This window comes from Bipolaris victoriae, assembly GCF_000527765.1.
Source record: "Bipolaris victoriae FI3 unplaced genomic scaffold scaffold_39, whole genome shotgun sequence".
Lineage (NCBI taxonomy): Eukaryota > Fungi > Ascomycota > Dothideomycetes > Pleosporales > Pleosporaceae > Bipolaris > Bipolaris victoriae.
The window spans coordinates 99,663-117,684 of NW_014575353.1; the positions used below are offsets into that span (position 1 = coordinate 99,663).

Here is an 18,022-nt window from a genome sequence, read left to right on the forward strand (position 1 = left end):
CACGCGTGTGCTTGCCAGGGATTACTAAGACATCAGTAGTAATATCACAATGGAAATGAAAGACAACCAATTGTTAACAAGCATGTGTCCATGCAAGCTCATGGCTCGAGTGGTGGGAATCTTCTTTTTCTTCTTTGCTGATCATGTCTATATTCATTGAATCTTCATCATTCAGGAGCAAAAGCAACATGGTGAGCCGGAAGCGTCTCCCCAAACGCCCAAATCATGATGCCCTACTCTTACACGAAGGCGATTGGTACTTACGGGTATCATCCTGTACTGACCTTTTCGCCGTTCCCAAGGGTAAAAAAAAAGAAACGCTCAGTTCTTGTCTATCCACTAGCCGTCATAGTCACCTCGATACCTCTTTTTCTTTTTGCGCGTCCAATCCTTGTATTCTTGCAGGCATGATCCTCTCAGACATTTTACTCGATGCCGAAATACTGTTGCAAGTTACTCTACCAAGCTAGCGCTGATGTAGCGCCATTGACTCTTTGCAAGTCTGTTGCCGTCTAAATCTATACAAAATATTGAAAAATCGACCATGCCCTTATATTGAAGCAGGGTATTTATAGCCAAAGAAGCTGTTCAGATCATATTCAAACCACGCATCGATTGGCGATTCTTTCGCCGGCCACGGCACGTACTTTGGATCGACGAGGGCCGGCGAAGGCTGCAGCAGCACCATGCTAATATCGTCTGGAAATACATCTGCTATGCTGACCCAGACCTGTGGGTTTGATGTCTTGACGAGAGAATACACAAGTTGGTGTGCCCTCGCCGCAATGACGTTGGTCGCACGCATGGCAAGCAGCCAGCCAACGAGCTGTCGTACACCGTGTGCCGACAACGAAGACGAATCGGCAAAATGATCTGGACATGCAATCGCATTCATCAAAATAGCGAGGGCTTGCATCACTATGTGTACCCTTATGTTAGTATTGGGAAACTGTATATAGATGAAGGAAGACTTACCGTTATGAACAATGGTCCACCACGGCCCCTTTTCGTACAAAGTTGCTATATCAGGCACTGTCCCCAACAGTGCCACCACATCGATGGCTGCTTGAATGCATGCCTCGGCCATGGATTGGTCCAAGCTGGTGAATTCACCCGACCCAGATTCTGTGGAGCGCTCGATGCGACGAAGCGAAGGACGTGTCATTAAGATCTTCACGCGGTAGTACTGGAGTTTGAGTAGAGAGTTATTGCGCTGTTGGGCGTAATCCATTGCCCAATTTTCTGAATGGAAGTGGGGAACGCAATCCACAACCCATTTATCCAAATCTCCTACCAATGCAACCATTTTCCGTTGGATGTGAGACCATGGGGGAACCAATTTTCGCTGGGTATACAGACTTGATATCACCTGCTGCGTTATTATGTGCAAGTTGGAGTCGGCGTCTAGGAATGCCATGTTTGTTGTTCTGGGTGCACCTTGTCCATAGGTGCCGGATATTGCATCAAAAAAAGCTTTCGATGAAGGGGTGGTGATTTCGTCACCTGGAAGAGTACTTGGACGACCTGTGATTGAGCCCAAGAGACTCTCTAGTGCATGTAGACTCCACCATGTGTCTACCCGACTTTGTTGTCTGGCTGCAGACATGGAATGGTCCTCCTGCTGAACATGGAGTCCAAGGGAAAGTGCAGACTGCATGGCTCCACGGACCATTATCCAGGCTCTATCGATTCATAGTCAGTATGTGAGGATTTCAGATGTGAGAATATGATAAAGTGGAGCATCGATCCAGTGAAGATTATGCATAGTGGCGCTTACCTGTTGAAATGACCAACACTCATGTAATAAATGCTAAAAAGACCAGCTGCCTGCGGGCAATTAGCGATAATATAATGACCCCGAGGAAACGTTAGCTACCTGAGTAGAAGACAAAACTGGAGTCGAGAAACCAAAGGCAGAGTCATTCATTGCGAGCAGCTGATAAGCACGTGATATGTATGTAACATGATCGAGAGTGTCGGCGCGCCAGTCGGCTTGGATAAGATGAGAGAATTTGGCTCCAATGGCGAAGACGAGATTGACTAAGGCAAACCAGTTCTGTGGGCATTGTATTTCCTTGTGGCTGTGGATCAGGCTGTAATACTGATGCAGCTGTGCCTCAAGCATGGCTGGAAGGATCGGAAAAGATCTCTGAACAGTGCGTTTGAAACACTGGAAGAGAAAGCTTGCAGTTTGTTCCGAGGGCAGCTCAAAAGGATTGCCGCCATGCATAATCTTGACACCTTCGTCATCAAGATGATAGGTGATGGGAGGATAGGTGATAGGAGCAATAGAGGGATCCTGGTTGGTTGGAGTGAAAGCAAGCGATGGGACAAGGGCCGGAGGTGTCGGAAATACCATGGGCACTGAAGCGCTTGTTGGTTCCAGGCCGAGGGGCCCGACAACCTGGACTCTATTTTTGAGGCTCTGCAGCCATTGAACTTCAGAAACCTGGCTTGGGAAACCTGCTTCGACTATATCGAATAGATATGCCGCTGCTTCTTCGTCTGATTCGTCTGATTCGTCCGGGAGGATACCGTCTAACCGGGGTAGTGATGATTGGTCCGAGTCTGTTGATGGTCCTGGAGCCTGGGTAGAGGAAGAAGCAATAGTGGGCTGCAAGTGAGAATGCTTTTGATACAGGCAGGCGACGGATGAGCGAGAAGAAGAGGATGTGAAGGCTGGCGGGGTGGATTCGTCGTCGGACTAGGCCGAGTTAGTTCTGGCTTGATACTGGGACATGGGGGGGGTTGAAGACTTGCATCCTGGAGAGCATCTACAACCCTTTGCCTGTCATCGCCGTCGAGACGTAGACTAAGGTCTTTGAGGATGGAAACTAGCGTATCATTGCGTGCATTGGCACTGTGTGCGAGTCAGGGCATGCACGGCAGGGCGAAAATGGTCCGGGGTACTCACAGAGCCAGGCGGTCTCTCCGTGGACGCTCATAAACACAGGGCCTGTCGGTCTTGTCGCAGTAGTTGCACCGGGGAAGACTGCCACTGCATTTGATTTCTGGAATTGTCTGGTTAGCTGGGGTGGAGGGAGCGGTTGTGACGACCCACTTCTTTTGTGACAGTTGCGGCATGCTAGTTGGACCCGGTCTCTCTGACGTGACTTGGAAGTGGTTGCTGGCGGAGCGCGTCGCGAAGAGAGCCGCGGAATGGCCACTTTGAATTGTGCTGAGTAGGGTGCAGTCGAGGCTGAGCCTATGGGCCGCTGGTCGTCTTGCATCAGAACCGGCCACTGGCAATCTGTAGGTTGCAGTGAGTGATGTTGCGAGAACAAGAAACCATGGGGGCGGAGCTTGGATGATTAGGTGTGTTCTTGACTGCCTGCGTCATGGCAATCTACTGTACGTACGAGGGAAGGTCGGGATTTATGTCTGGTCGCCCTGTGATTGGCTACGGTGTTCTTGCCCGAAGCACCACCGCGTCCCCTGCCCACGCCTTCGGACGACTTGACCGCAAGAAACAGCGGCTGACACGTCCACAAGCAAGTCGAGACCACAGAAAAACAAATCACATTCACACGGCGCACAACTAAGGGCCCCCAAGTCTTCGCTATACCAGATACTGCCGCAAACTCACAGCCCTACCACTTCCTCCAGCCACAACCCGCCCACTCCCCCGTCCCCGTCCTCGGCATCCATTCTTTTTCCTGTCTTGTCCGTGTCCCCACGCCCCGCCGTTCTGTAAAGGACAACGTCGCCATACCAGAATCTTCCTTCTGCAACCCGTGCTTCCTCCTCTTCGTTTCTCGGGAGCCGCAGCACAACTTCTGCGCCCTCCTTGAGCCCTGCCACGCCCTGCACACGGCCAAGTCTAAACCTCGATTCACATTTCTCTTTCTGGCCTTCATCGCCGATGATGGCTCGGTACACCTTGCGTGTCTGCTCAAACACATCTTGATCCTTCACGATGACCGTCAGCTCTTTGACTCCCACTGCCTCACATGCATGCGTCGTCTTCTCCTTGTCCATCGGCACTCTCACGCCCCTTTCTGTTTCGTCGTGGCAGAAAAACGGTACCCGTCCCCTTAGGTCTTGTCCGCCCTTGTCTCCTCTCGGAAACGTGACACTCCACTTAACTTGCACACCATCTGCCCTCTTCCTCCCTCCATGAATTGGCTCCCCATGACTTTCTCTCACGTCATCATAGTTCTGGGATGGAGGCAGGCTGTTGGTCAGGCACCAATCTTTCCAGCCAACAAATGTGGAAGAAGGACCCCACCAGTGGCTGGACACGAGTGATGTCGGGGCAGTGGGAACAAAGGAGATCAGCTCGATGTAACAGCCGTCCGAGAGAATGATCAGAACATTAGATGTTGCACCATCGGCATGGAAACCGCCAGGAGTCAGAGTGAAATTCTCTGACAAGTACGAGGGAACGCGGGGGAGTAGCGTCTGCGGGTCTGCGGGCACAAAGAGGATCAAGTGATCCAAACACTGATGTGGCGGCATGTTTAAATCCGGAGTTGATTTTATCTCCCCTGCGTGCTGTGTCCAGGTGCCATGTTGCTAGGTAGTTTCTGCGCATCATATATGCGGGGTTGTAGTACTTCGCCAAATATGGAAATGAGCTATATCGTGGGGGGAATGTGGGGGTAGCTAATAGTGTAGCATCGTCTTATTTCTGCCCTTCCTCGAGAATCTCACCTTTCTACACTCAGCCTCCGCTCACTAATTTCATCGTCGATTTTAAACTCGGCACCTCAAAAACACCTCTACAGTGTATGCACGCCTCCAAAATGACATAGTACACAGCTTTGGGTAATCCTACTCTGAATCGGACGACAACGCCGTCGATGGCACTCTTGCCAGTCAGAAAAATTGATCCGGACTGATCCTCTCGCGCCATGACTTGCATCTCTTGTGCATCCATGAAGTATGTCATTTATTGCGCGTTCCAGCGTTTACGGTCCTTTTATCGTGTGCATAGTATGTAGTAAGTATGTACTTGGACAGGGGTGGCAGACGTTAAGTACGCAACGCCTTCCTGGTCCAATAACAGAGGGTTCAGTACGTCATTGCTGTCGCGCTTGACGGAACGAGCCGCTAGCACCAGGAACTGCAAGGAAACTTTCTTGCGCTCTTACATATGCCCCGCATCCATGCTCTGTCGATATACCGTTGTTGCGCTATCAGCACAAATTAATGCTACTGGCTCGACAATCCACGTGGGCGGTGGCACGCGTGAAGCTCGTGACCCGCACAACCCATGTATCACGTGGTCTGTAGCAACCACTGTCATTCGAGATAACCACATAGGTAGGCCGTATTCCATGATCGCGAAATACAATCCGCGCTGAGCAAGAAGTAGTGCTAGAGACTTTTTGCTACATAGAGCGAGCTATCCACATAGAAATGTGTTTGTCAATTAGCTAAGAAAAGGTGATTCTAATTACATGTAAGCGTGCCGTTGGAGTTGGGTTTGTGGACTGGCATGAAAACAGACCTCACTTGGCTTAAAAAAACGATGTTTGTTGTCCATATGTGTGAGAATAAAATCCACGCTCGTATAGAAGATAATTACTCGATATACGTATACAGTAATGTGAGAAGTGGCGATTTGATAGGAGATAAGTGATTGAAGGGGAATAGTACATGGTTGAGCAGAACTCGCAACTCAAGTCATTCCACTAGTTTTCGCGCCTTTTTGAACCCTATACTCGCTACTATGGCAGTAGATATCCCTCATTCCGAGTTCAGGGAGTGTGATTGATTGCATCGGTTGTGTCATGGCCAACACCATGTCACAGGAGATTGTTTGCACGCACTAGTTTTCCAAAGCTACAAAATCGCCAGTATATCAATCACTGTGAAAGGAAAGTTTTGAACAACCGAACGGTAGCTCTCATGACACTTTCCCTAATCGCAAATACATCTTAGCCGTCACCTAGCGGAAAAACGTGCGCCCGAAATAGAAAAGTTCTGCTCGTGATAGTGCATGGCAAAATGAATTTCCCGTACGAGATGATAGCTGGTGATCTGATAGAAAGATTCAGTCTTCATCACACTGCCTGTGGCGCGTTATGTAAGAATGGATAAAAAACGTGTCTGGTGCTACGCAGCTTAACATTGCGCTGGTGGTCATGTTCAACGTATATATGACTACTACTGAAACCATCACAATATATCTTTTATCCGTTCAAGTCACGAGTAGCCCACGCGACGAACAAATTTAGTTTCATTGCTTTATCAAACTCGGCCAAACTATAAATGTGGCAGTGAATTCCAAAAGTGGCATTACTCTCAGCACCGGCAAACTGTTCCACTATAGCCTCTCTTTCGACCATGTTGTACGTCAACACGTAGAACAAGATAGAAGCAGCAAGGACCTTTTGTTTTTGTGTTTTATGGGATTGTTTTCCTTCCGAGATGTTTGTACGTACAAACTCACTCATACTTCAACTAGGCACTTCGTCACTATATCACTTTGTACAGGCCACACTACATCCCCGTAGAACCTCTACGAGAGCTCGATGCAACTTTCGATATATCAGTTCCTTCTGATTACAGCATTAGCAAGGAAGAAGATACGGAAGAACATGACTCGCATGATGAGACTTCCCATCAACGCGGAGTGTCGACACCAATCAATGGAAAGTTGAAGAGGCTTCCAGAGGTACCTAACTGTGTCGATATCGACAACGTACAAGACGATGAAGAACGAAGTACAGATCAGTCGTTCAACTCCAGTGGCGACTCATTACCCCAGGCGGTCGAAGGTAGTGACAGCGAATTGTCGGATGATCCAGCGCCGTACATTGACCGCGAACTCATAAGCAAACCACGATGGCCAGAAGAAAATTTCAAGCCCCACGAAACGGATGCAACTAAAATCAAAGCCGTATTCCATCTCAAGCTGCCCGGTGGTAGCGGATGGTACACACAAAGAGACATATTGCCTGAGCAGCGCGAGTCGGCCGAAGAAGACAAGAACGATGAACACGAAACTCTTTTCGTTCCTGAGCTCATAGCATACAAGGTTCCCCAGAAGCCCAAAGCTGAGAACAATGCTACTTATTCTCCCTGGATCAGGGTCTCCACATGGCGATGGAAGCGAACTGCAGATGACGAAACAGAATTCTGGACTCCGAAATTTGTCTTTCGTCGATTTCACGCCCGCACCTACAAGTACGAAGGGATCTATGTCGGCGAGACGCGGATCAAAAACACCGACCCCAACAATAAAGCCTGGGTCTCCGCATACCACAAGTGGATCAACCAGATCAAACGCCGCTCAGATAGCAGCTGGGCGCACGAAAAACGACGGAACCACTGGACTGTCCCTGAGATTCGCGCCATGTACAATGGCATTAACAATTTTCTACACACCAACGGTATCGATGCCTACCATGGGATATCGAATGTGAGTCTGCGGCCGATACTCGATGCTATAAACGCTGCAGGGAACAATAATCGCGGGATGGAAGCACTGCGCGGGCAGTTGAGTTCTGCGCACGAGTTGAAGAACACAAGTATCGCTTACCTTCGTGATAATGTGCGAGAGCTGGCCAAGTATCTGGAGGATGGGGGCATACTTGATGATGAGGAGCGGTTCCCGGAGAAATTCATTCCAGAAGAGGAGTTTCCCACTGCTCCGAGGGCGAACATGCGGAGACTTGGGAGTAAGAACAAGTCTTCGGGACAGAAGGTGAAGGATGTGGCAGGTAGTGTTTGAGACTGGTGTTCCCGGTAACAACACACTTGGCGATATTGTGTAGGTTCACCCTTCCTAAGTAGTCAGTAGTCTTGTCTGCAGCTTTTGCCTCGTAAATGATTATTTAGGGCTGATCGTGTCAGTCAAATCTACAGCTTTGCTAATAAAGTCGATGTTTTGCGTTTGCTGTCCTATCCCCAATACTAGCGCACCTTCCTCATGACCCAAGTGACTTCTTCCGTAGAATCACATGAGACCCCACCCCCTATCAATATATATCCATTAACAGAATGACACCGCGTATCACCTGACGCTATACACCATGCAGTCAGACACTGCAAACATGTTTAGCAGTCTTTCATCTTCTGTTTCGCGAGTCCCACCTAAAGAAACCGATTTTGCCCTGGCGGACACGCTGCAGAAACTGCCCGGCGAAATCTATGAGAGAAACAAAATGTGCAGCAATCAAGACTCAGAACCCTGGGAGATTTGGGATAGCAGCAATGCAATGGTTTCGAAGACAAGGCTGGATCGCAGTGAGGAAGAGGGTGGCCTGGGTGAACCTCAGAAGAGCAGGACTGGACTCGAAGTAAACTTCTCTGGCGATTATTCAGAGCCACTGCATCCAGTGCGATTGTTGCCACACCTGGCGGCTTTCAGTGAGAGAAACCAGAGTAGGTCACAAGATTGCATTGCGGTGAACAACGAAAGTGTCAAGCAATCGAGCCACACCGCTACAGAACTGAGCAATCGCCATGGCGCAACCTCCACAGTCAATGCAATCGGATTGGGCCTCACCAACGACTCTTCGCTGGCATCTCCTTATCGTAGCGAAAACTTGACTGACAAAGTATCTGACTGGCTTGAACATGGATTCTTGAATCCTTCACCTCCTATGGCTGACTTTTTGAGGTCGGACAGCAGGGGCACTGATCGCGCCTTCCCCCCTAGGCCTGTTGCGTTATCACTGTTTCCACCTAGATCGCCATTGACAGGAAATCGCGAGTATACACCATCCAACAGCCCATTTCTTCAGTCAGTCAGCCCAATTTCGCCGTTGAACAATGGGAGAGACGTCTATGGCAACTACATCCCTTCAAACACACGTGATTACTTCATTACACAGCTATCGTCTTCTTCACCAAGTTCTCAGCCAACCAACAAGTACAAAGCTCCATCTGTGAGCGAGAAGTCATCATCCATCAGTCGGCTACATGGTGGTCACTGGAACAAATTGAAATCGCTTTGGAAAGTAGCTGACACTGAAGTATCTAACCCACGAACCGATGCTTATCCTCTGCAATTCATCCCCTACAAAGACGTCATACCCCATGACATATCCACAGTCACTTATCCAGGACGGTCTATCGATCAAGCCCCGCCTATTATCCGTTCCCGGTTGCTTGCAAGTCAATCTAAAACAGACTTGCATGTGGTAGACAGTGTCAAAAACAGGCCATCTACTACCTATACTAGCGGAAGTAATGCAAAAGACACCAACTCGCAAACGAGAACACAGCAATTTGCCGACACAAACTGCACTCCAGTTTACAATAGTCACTATAATCCCCTTGCAGGCAACGGCAAAATCGCTCCCAGAGATGAGAAGAGATGGCACAAAGACAATCTTCCACCACCACCTCGATTTCTACTAGGGCCGCCTCCCAAAAGCGTTCAAACTCAACATCGAAATGCCAACTTGTCCCTGTATGCAGGAATGCAGAGTCGTGGGGTCAAATCGCTTGTATGTAATAAGAAGGAGGACCGTAGGCCCAACAACCGACCTAGAAATGAATGTTCTAGTGCTTGTCGAAAAGGTGGAAGTGATCGAGAGACTCGATGTACAGAAAGGCAGCAGCGGCCATCTGGAGAAACAGAATATGAGTGCGAGGAGAACCTCGTGTACCGAGAAGAATCACACAAACAAAAACATAATCTGATCACGGCCAGGTCTGAAGACGGTACCACCAAGGCAACGACAGTACGAGATTTGGATAGCCGCTTCAAGTTAGAGCCCATCATAGACTCAAGTCTACAATCTCCCAAGATTCTAGCTGTATCATCACGATACTTGCCTTGTCATAGCCCCATTCATGCTTCTCCTCAACACCCGAATGAACAGATGCGCCACCCGGGAACAGTTGGCCCTTCCGCTGCTATCACATCACCAAAACCTGCCGCGTCGGCCACTATCCAAAAACATCAAACCTCGCTTCGTTCTGTGCTTTTGAAAGCAGGAAAACTGTCACGCTCTGTCTTGGTTTCACCTTTTGAAACTGGATCCAAATCTGATTCACAGTACCATCGATTAGTAGACCTAGACAATAATGAGCCGACAAAGATTAGTATGAGTGCAGATAGTAATGGGTGGCCCCGGTCATATTCTTCAAAGTCAGGAAAAGAGAGAACAGGATGTAGAAGGGAGAGAGAGAATGGAATGAGAAAAATTGAAGGCCTAAATCCCGAGAGATACCTTGAAACGAAAAACTCTGGAAGGAATGAGTACTTCAGCGCGCCAGCGGTAAGCAATGATACTGGTAGATCTCAATCATCTATCGTTACAAAGCGGCGGAATAAACCTAATCCCGGAATTGAAATTGCCTCAATCTCCAACCCGACCGATACGCCGGATCGATTCCAAGCAGGCCTTGCTACGCGGAATAATGTCGACGGTACTGTGTGTTCTAATCAAACGACTCAAGAATGGCTTGATAGCATCGTTCCCAGAACCAGTATTACAACACAACCCACTCTAAACAGAGGAAGCAACTCCAATGATGAAATCGATCGCCCATCTCACTATATACTACCCAGACCCAGCACTGAAGCCAATAGCTTAGCAGTTCACTACCAAGCCCTTACCACCGCCGCCCTCAACCCTTTGTCCACCCCGGCATTCTCTATCCAAAACAATCACGAAAGTCTCGACAGCGCCACACAAGAAGCTCTTCTTGTTGCTGACCGTATCCGTCAATACGATGCAAGATCTAGCGCTAACAGAGCGGGAACTATGATCCGTTCGAGTTTCAGCTCTGATTCTTCCGACGGGATTACACATCAAGAGGAAGAGGGAGAAGAAGAGAAGCGGAAGCGGAAAAAGCGGAGTTTATGGCGAAGGCAGGATTTTGCTAGGGTCATGGCGCTGATGCATTCGTATGAGTAGATTCTATGCTCTGCTCTCTTCCTACAAGACGGGCAGTAGCTTTTCTAGGATCTCAACGTGAGGTGAATAAGGGAATGAAGGTACGGATGTGATTTCTTCATACCAGAGGATATATATGTATGATTTAACGAAACCTGTTTTATGCAATGGAGATGGAATAGTGAAAGATAATTACAAGAGTTCCTGAATCGAATCTGCTTCAGGTAACTATCCTCGTCTAGTGCTACTACCGCAGTGTGTACTATGTGAATCAACACATTGAAAAAAAATGAGGAAGAAAATGAAAATGATAGTGTACATACCTTGTCTTAGCAAAACCTATAATAATGTTACATCTCCTCCAGAGAGCAGCCAAAACCCGGCGCTACGATCCAGTGAAGCCCCCCCCCCCCTAAAAAAAGGAAAAGATGTAAAGTACAGCCCCAAAAGTCTCGTAAAAGAGTAGAGAGTTTGCCTCTACCAAAGAAAAAGAAAGAAAGAGTACAAATCCCAGTTCATGCGCAGGAATCCAAAGTTCAATAATCACAATGACTATACTCGTACAAACTGCCTACACCGGCAACCCCAACCACACAAGCCAGAGCCTCCTGGCGATCCCAAAAATACTCCCGCATCCACTCCACCACCATATCCAGGCCGGAAACAGGCGAGTTGCAGCTCCAAACCTTACCGTGCCGCGCCCAAGGCGCATACTGCCATTCCGTCTCCGGAAAGCGGTGTTGCAAGCAAGGTAGCAGGGAGCGCGGCGCTGCAACGCGGGTGCCGTGGAGACTCCCTGCTTGGACTAGGTGGGCGATGCCTGAGGAGATGGTCATGATGGCGAGGAGGTTTGTGTTGAGGCATTGGGAGGTGAGGAAGGAAGAGGCCGGGGGAGGGAGGTTGGTTAGGATTGAGGTTCCCGGGATGAGGAGGATGTCGAATTGGGGGGCGTTGGTGAAGGAGTTCTGTGGTTGGAATGAGTCAGTTGTTTTTGTTGATATACATGTTTTTTGGGAGGGAGAAGAAGGGGGTGTGAGGGGATCGTGTTAACCTTTATCTCTCCCGTGCCAGACTTGTCAGAGATGACTACTTTGATATGGTAAAAAAAGAGTAGCCAAGACCGGGCGAATCCAGCGGTGCCAAAAAGGCGGTTTCTTCTTGGTTGGGAGAGCGTGGTGTAACGGGGGGAGGGAGGGAGTATGGACACAAAAGGCATGTCGGGTTCGGTGGGTGGTGGTTTTATAGGATCGATATCGAAGGTTTTAGCTCACCGTCACCGGCATTCGCGAGCCAGCTGTGACGGGGAAACTGCCTTCTCCCGTCATGCTAACGTATCGAATGTCGATTTCGTCCACGGCTTGGTCCAGTGCTGCGGCCGTGGGGTTGCATTTGCTGATCCGACTTTTGCTAATCATGGCGAGAAGGTCGAGAGCGGCCAAGTCGAGCAATTGGACTTGACCGAGAATGACGACACCGATTTTCAGTGAGGATCTTGACGGTGGTGCATAGTGAATATCGAGGTTTTCTTGCGAGGTCGATGATGTGGTGCAATAATAGAAGAGGTCCGCTTGGCTTGGAAAGGAAATACTAGAATTTCCTGTGGGAGACGTCATGAGGATGTGAGGAAGGACTGAGAAGAGATTTGAATGTAAAGTAGGCTAGACTGAAACTTCCGAAGCTGTAAGGCCTGGTGTGAATAATGTATTCTCGCCTTGTGGCCTGAGGAAGAGCTTTATATCACACACTACGTAGGTGATGAGCCATCCTGCATCACTCAAATCCACGTAACGTTGGCAAGGGTAGCAGACGCCACGCCCAAGCGTCATACGGAGATAAATGCCGCGCTTACATGGTGCTCTTGCGCTATACTGATGATGTGCATTGGTGAATTGCAATGCGGCTCAGCCCCTGGGAAGGTTGATGACTTTCCGGTTAGGGCCCGTTCGCGAACCGACAGTTCCCGACCTCCACCATTAACTCTAGACATGACGTTGTCTGGTGGACTTGCACTCATTCATACGTTGGTTTTTTTCTTCATATTAAGACAAGCAGTTACAATGTGCCTAGGTATAGATGCCGTTATTTTTGGGGGGCGTCTGGTGCATAATGTTGTTGCCTATGTGCCGTCCTGATGCTGCAGTGGTACCGAGAGATTGAGGATGCTAGGCATCACCATTTGCGACCATGTCAATGGACCATGACTCTGGGTAGGCGGCACAATCAGCGGCAGCGCCGAACCGTAATCGCGTATTCAGGAACCATGGCCTAACTCGAATCTGGTCCGAAGGGGCCTAAAAACGGAGGTAAAGGGAAGAGTCGGAGGTGAGTATGGTCAGCTGCCATGGAAGGACGAGGGTTGCAGATGCCATGGCGACCAGTATGGCACTGGGCGTTGTGGGCGGCCAGGCAGGAACGGCGACCCGGCTTCACCTCGTAGCATGTGACCTCGCCGCGCCGCTTGGGGCAGAAGCAATCTGGTGGAACACCGAGACGCCGCGAGCAGGCGGTGCGCAATACGGCGCGCAATACGGCGTGCAATACGACGTCAAACTACAGCTCTGACGTATGGCTTATGGGGTTGCGTCTGCTGGAGTCTCTGCAAAATGATGCGTTGCACTTCACAGGCCATCATGTATATGTACGTATATTATGGTGCGGGGTATCCTTATTCAATTGCAACATCTATGTATACGTTGCTCGAGGTGTACAGGGCCGTCGCGGCAGCACAAAGGCTTACTCACAATGCGACCGTAGTAATATTCACCGCGTCTTGTCCAAAAGAAACAAAAAAAACAAATGTACTGAAAAAATCATTGCCCGTTGGCGGCGCATGCTCTGCCCTAGACCTCCTTGGCCTCACCGTCGGCCTCGCCCGACTTGACCGTCTTGCCGGTCTTCTTGATCTTCTCCAGAACGGTGTCGTAGTCGAGCGAGTCGGCAGCGGTAATCTCGGCAGTCTGGTTCTCGAGAGAGACATTGTACGACTCAACACCTGCATGCTTGTTAGAGACTGTGGTGGCGCAACTGGTGCTGAGCAAGATACTGACCTTCGAGCTTCTTAAGCACGCGCTCAATGGCGCCAGAGCAGCCGCCGCAGCTCATGGCAACGTTGAACTTGTATGTGTGGGTCATTTTGTAGGTTGTAGGTGTGTGATATAGGCTTGCTTGGAGGGATGGTGGTAGTGGTCTTGATGGCTAAGGTGGATTTGCCGAGATTTTGCTGTTGTATGTTAGCAATCATGAAGCGGTCACGCAAGAGGTATATATAATCGACTACATCGCGCGCTAGCGTAGGTAGGGACTTTGACCAAGGGACATGAGCAAGTTTCAAGACAATGGTGCAATTCGGCTAGATTGCAATAGATTGTGGTCGTGCTTCGCTGACACATGCAACCTTTGCCATGACAGTCCGGCAGGTGGAACCTGTTGCGCCTCAGCCAGGTGCATTTCTCATCTTAGGTTTGAGGGTCGGACAATTTAGTGGGGTGAAACTTGCTCACGGAGAACGTCCTTGGGCCCAGAATGGAAATTGTGCCATTGCTGATCCTCTGGACAACACCGTGTCCCCTGCCGTGCCTCTGTAAATAAAACTGTCGCTCGTTCCGCATTCTCCGCGTGGCGAGCATCAGCAACGAGTGTCATGGTGATGCGATGCTCCGTGTCGTCCGGACAGACTTGAGATGGGAATAAGTACTGAATACCGGTCCGATCAGAAACGCCCAATAATCAGGCTGCGGAGACATAACCCATGAGGTACCAAACGGTTTCTCGCGCTGCTCGCATGTTGCAAGGTCTACTTGTTTCCTTTATAGCCAAGCAGAGAAACGCAGAGTCGCCCAGCATCATCTGGCCCCATGTCGCGTGCTAATCTTGTCTTGTTCCTGATGCTGAACCCTGAGACTGAGCGGCGGCCCCACGTTGGCTAGCGCGGGGACCTGAGCTGGCCTGCGACTGCGGCGGTGACGTCTTTGGGCAGAGCTTGTGCTGTCCATGCCAGCCAAAAAAAACATTCCTCTGCCATGGCTTCGTAGGTACCACGCAGGCCTCGACATGTCCTTCTGCTTACCAAATGGCCAGCAACATCCTCTTCCTTCCCTTCAGACGCTCGCACTCGGTCAACCTCAGCGATGCCGTCAAGCAGTACATCTCGTCCAAATATGACCAGCACCCGGACATGTTCACCAAGGACATCGAGACGTTCGAGAGGCTCCGATCCGTCGCCACACATGCTCAGGAAGCCCATCCGAGCAACATCCCCAAGCTGCAGCAATACGCCGCGCAGCTGATATGGCTGAGCGGCAAGTTTCCCATCGATATCGGCGTCGAGTTCCCTTGGTATCCTGCGCTGGGATACAACACGAGCCGCCCAACATCGCGCAATAATCTCCGATTCGAACTCGCCAACATCATGTTCAACCTCGCCGCCATGTACTCCCAACTGGCAATGTCGTCCAACCGAAGCACGCCAGACGGGCTGAAAGCGGCCGCCAACAACTTCTGTCTCGGCGCCGGCATTTTGTCCCACCTGAGAAACAACATCTTGCCCGATCTTCGGACCGAACCTCCAGAGGATATGGATCTTATGACACTCGAGTGCTTGGAGAAGCTTCTGCTGGCTCAGGCCCAGGAGTGTTTCTGGCAGAAAGCGGTCAAAGATGGACTGAAAGATGCCACGATTGCAAAGCTAGCCGCACGCGTGTCGGATCTCTATAATGAAGCAGGGGACGCAGGTATACAATCCGATGCAATCAGCAGCGAGTGGATACACCACATGACAGCAAAGCACCATCATTTTGCTGCCGCTGCCCAGTACCGTGCAGCTTGCGACTCTCTCGAGAAGCGCAAGTATGGCGAAGAGGTTGCAAGGCTACGCGACAGTCTCACATGCGTTAACGAAGCCCTCAAAGAACAACGGTACATCAACAAGGCTGTGTTGGCTGATCTGAACGGCTTGAAGAATCGCATAACCGAAGACCTGAAGCGCGCCGAAAAAGACAACGACATGATATACCTGTTACCCGTTCCACCAAAGGCAGAACTCAAGATACTGGACAGAGCAAATATGGTAGTTGCAAGGGTTCCAAAGGAGATTGCAGAGTCCAACTCAATGCTAGGGGAGCATGGCGAGCTCGGCCCAGCACTCTTTTCCAAACTGGTACCATACTCAGTGCACCTGGCAGCAAGCATCTACGTTGATCGCCGCGATCGATTGGTCAACGGCCAGATTGTTGAGCAGCTGGAAGCGTTGACAGACAAGATTCACGAGGTACTCCGTAGCTTGAACCTGCCAGGATCGCTCCAAGCTCTCGAGAAGCCATTGGGCTTGCCGCCAGGTCTGGTTGCTCACGCTGATGAGATACGCCAACAGGATGGCATCAACCGGCTCCTACGCTCCATGGAAGACACCAAGAAACTCATGTATACTGACCAAGCTATCTACCAGGAAGGTGTCGACATCCTGCGCTCAGAAGCTGCAGAGGATGAAGGCGCACGTCGAAAATTTGGCACTGAGCAATGGACCCGACCACCTGCCGCGCAGGCTGCGCCCAAACTACACGCTCAGATTGCTGAAATTGATGGCTATTTCAAGGCTGCAACAAACAGCGACAACATTGTAAAGACAAAGCTCAAGGAAAATGAATACTTCATCAAGCTACTCAGTGGACCCGACCATGAACTGGAGAACTATGTGCCCAGTGGCCGGAGACCTGCCATTACTGGAGATGTAGAACGTGAAGCCGTCAAGTTACGAGGCAGCTTCAATGAAGTGAGTCGACTTGAGAGCAGACGGCGGCGAAAGATTGAGGCGTTGAGGACCAAGGCGAAACAAGATGACATAAGTAGGTGTTGCACTGCCATGTCGCTGACCAAACCCTGACGAGACATTAGACCCGGAGCTGCTGCGCGAAGCCGCTCGCTTAGAGCGGGAGTATCCTATGCAGACGATCGAGGCTGTACAGTTTGAGGGCTTGTTCGATAAGCGACTACAGATGTACGATGCTGACTTGGACATGGTTCAAGAAGAAGAAAAGGAACAGGCCGAGGCGATCAAACGGCTACAAGACGCAAACGCTGCCTTTTTGATCGCTCGTCGCGGAGACCAGTCTACTAAGAAACGTGAACAGGCATTGCAAAACTTGGAGAACGCATACTTCAAGTACAAGGAAATCATCTCCAACCTTGATGTTGGCCGCAAGTTTTACAACGACCTTGCCAAGATTGTGAATCGGTTCAGGGATGAAGCGCGGACTTTTGCCTACAACCGCAAGTCCGAAGCATCACATCTGGAAAGGTATGTTGGTGCAGTCAGTGGTTTATTGCTCTGTACTGACGACAGATAGCGATCTTACTACGCGGATGAGCTCCCTCGGTCTTCAGCAAGCAGCGTCAAGCTCACTGCAGCAACAGAAGCAGGCCGACGCACAGGATCCCCACTATGGCGCAAGTGCACATGCTGAAGAGCCACTGACTGCACCAACGCCTACGAGGGCAAGCATGCCTCCGACTGCGGGCATGTGGACTCCAGAAGTAGGGATACGGTTTGGTGGCCCCCCTACAGCGTCTGGCAATCCTCGGCCTTCGGGCGGACCTCCGCAAGACGGGAGGTGGGATCCTGCCCAAGGACTGAAATTTGGTTAAACCCGCCAAGGGTGCCATCGGCATCGGTTCATTTTTCACGGGCAACTACACAGTATATTGGATAATACCCATGGCCGACAAGAAGACTTTTGTTTTGGACCAAGTCAATACGTGTAGCCTTTCTCGCCACACGAAGAGAAGGCGGGGCCAGGCCATAGCAGCTTCGTAATCCAAGATAAGGTAGTGGGTTATGCAGTAAAGATCAATACCATCGAGACTTAGGTCATTGGACCCTGGGCCGGTGCGTCGTTGCCGTGTAATTGTGTAGTAGATGCAGCACACGGAGAGGACATTACGTGTGCACAGACATGGTTCCAAGAAGTAATTGCCCGAAGGACAAATGCTATAAATATACTGCTGCAGAAGGGACGTTGTGTTGCACATAGTTTGCCAGAAAGGGCATAAGGGCTTGGTGTATGTACGTATAATGGTGGGGACGTGGTAATCAGCCTTGGGGGAGTGTGCCTTGCGACATGTGTGTGGAAGCGAGGCAGTGCACAAAGGATCACCCACCGGCCCTGGACGCCCTCTGCCAAGAAGTAGCGCGACCCGTGAAATCAAATCTGCGGTTTTGCACGTGC

The 18,022-nt window shown here is 50.2% G+C and overlaps 8 protein-coding genes across 8 annotated transcripts; 4 read left to right on the plus strand and 4 right to left on the minus strand.

The window, feature by feature from the left end:
* Positions 1-550: 550 nt before the first annotated feature.
* COCVIDRAFT_37491 (hypothetical protein) lies at positions 551-3,084 on the minus strand (the record flags this gene model as incomplete). Its single annotated transcript, XM_014701488.1, has 5 exons — positions 551-918; positions 976-1,682; positions 1,857-2,704; positions 2,761-2,860; positions 3,062-3,084. The coding sequence occupies 5 exons, from the start codon at positions 3,082-3,084 to the stop codon at positions 551-553; spliced, it is 2,046 nt and encodes a 681-aa protein (XP_014556974.1).
* Positions 3,085-3,582: 498 nt separating this feature from the next.
* COCVIDRAFT_98420 (hypothetical protein) lies at positions 3,583-4,458 on the minus strand (the record flags this gene model as incomplete). The annotated part of the gene is made up of 1 exon (XM_014701489.1): positions 3,583-4,458. One exon carries the CDS (start codon positions 4,456-4,458, stop codon positions 3,583-3,585), a length of 876 nt encoding a protein of 291 aa, XP_014556975.1.
* A 1,833-nt stretch (positions 4,459-6,291) lies between these two features.
* COCVIDRAFT_15710 (hypothetical protein) lies at positions 6,292-7,681 on the plus strand (the record flags this gene model as incomplete). Its single annotated transcript, XM_014701423.1, has 2 exons — positions 6,292-6,296; positions 6,442-7,681. The coding sequence occupies 2 exons, from the start codon at positions 6,292-6,294 to the stop codon at positions 7,679-7,681; spliced, it is 1,245 nt and encodes a 414-aa protein (XP_014556909.1).
* A 301-nt stretch (positions 7,682-7,982) lies between these two features.
* On the plus strand, positions 7,983-10,823 carry COCVIDRAFT_15711 (hypothetical protein; the record flags this gene model as incomplete). The annotated part of the gene is made up of 1 exon (XM_014701424.1): positions 7,983-10,823. The coding sequence occupies one exon, from the start codon at positions 7,983-7,985 to the stop codon at positions 10,821-10,823; it is 2,841 nt and encodes a 946-aa protein (XP_014556910.1).
* Positions 10,824-11,338: 515 nt separating this feature from the next.
* COCVIDRAFT_98303 (hypothetical protein) lies at positions 11,339-12,415 on the minus strand (the record flags this gene model as incomplete). Its single annotated transcript, XM_014701490.1, has 2 exons — positions 11,339-11,767; positions 12,074-12,415. 2 exons carry the CDS (start codon positions 12,413-12,415, stop codon positions 11,339-11,341), a joined length of 771 nt encoding a protein of 256 aa, XP_014556976.1.
* A 1,017-nt stretch (positions 12,416-13,432) lies between these two features.
* Positions 13,433-13,600, plus strand: COCVIDRAFT_54611 (hypothetical protein; the record flags this gene model as incomplete). The annotated part of the gene is made up of 1 exon (XM_014701491.1): positions 13,433-13,600. A coding segment is annotated over one exon (168 nt), but the record flags the coding sequence as incomplete, so codon positions are not given.
* A 42-nt stretch (positions 13,601-13,642) lies between these two features.
* Positions 13,643-13,934, minus strand: COCVIDRAFT_98495 (hypothetical protein; the record flags this gene model as incomplete). The annotated part of the gene is made up of 2 exons (XM_014701492.1): positions 13,643-13,794; positions 13,850-13,934. 2 exons carry the CDS (start codon positions 13,932-13,934, stop codon positions 13,643-13,645), a joined length of 237 nt encoding a protein of 78 aa, XP_014556978.1.
* An 887-nt stretch (positions 13,935-14,821) lies between these two features.
* On the plus strand, positions 14,822-17,441 carry COCVIDRAFT_37496 (hypothetical protein; the record flags this gene model as incomplete). The annotated part of the gene is made up of 4 exons (XM_014701493.1): positions 14,822-14,829; positions 14,880-16,642; positions 16,692-17,094; positions 17,144-17,441. 4 exons carry the CDS (start codon positions 14,822-14,824, stop codon positions 17,439-17,441), a joined length of 2,472 nt encoding a protein of 823 aa, XP_014556979.1.
* Between the last annotated feature and the right edge of the window lie 581 nt (positions 17,442-18,022).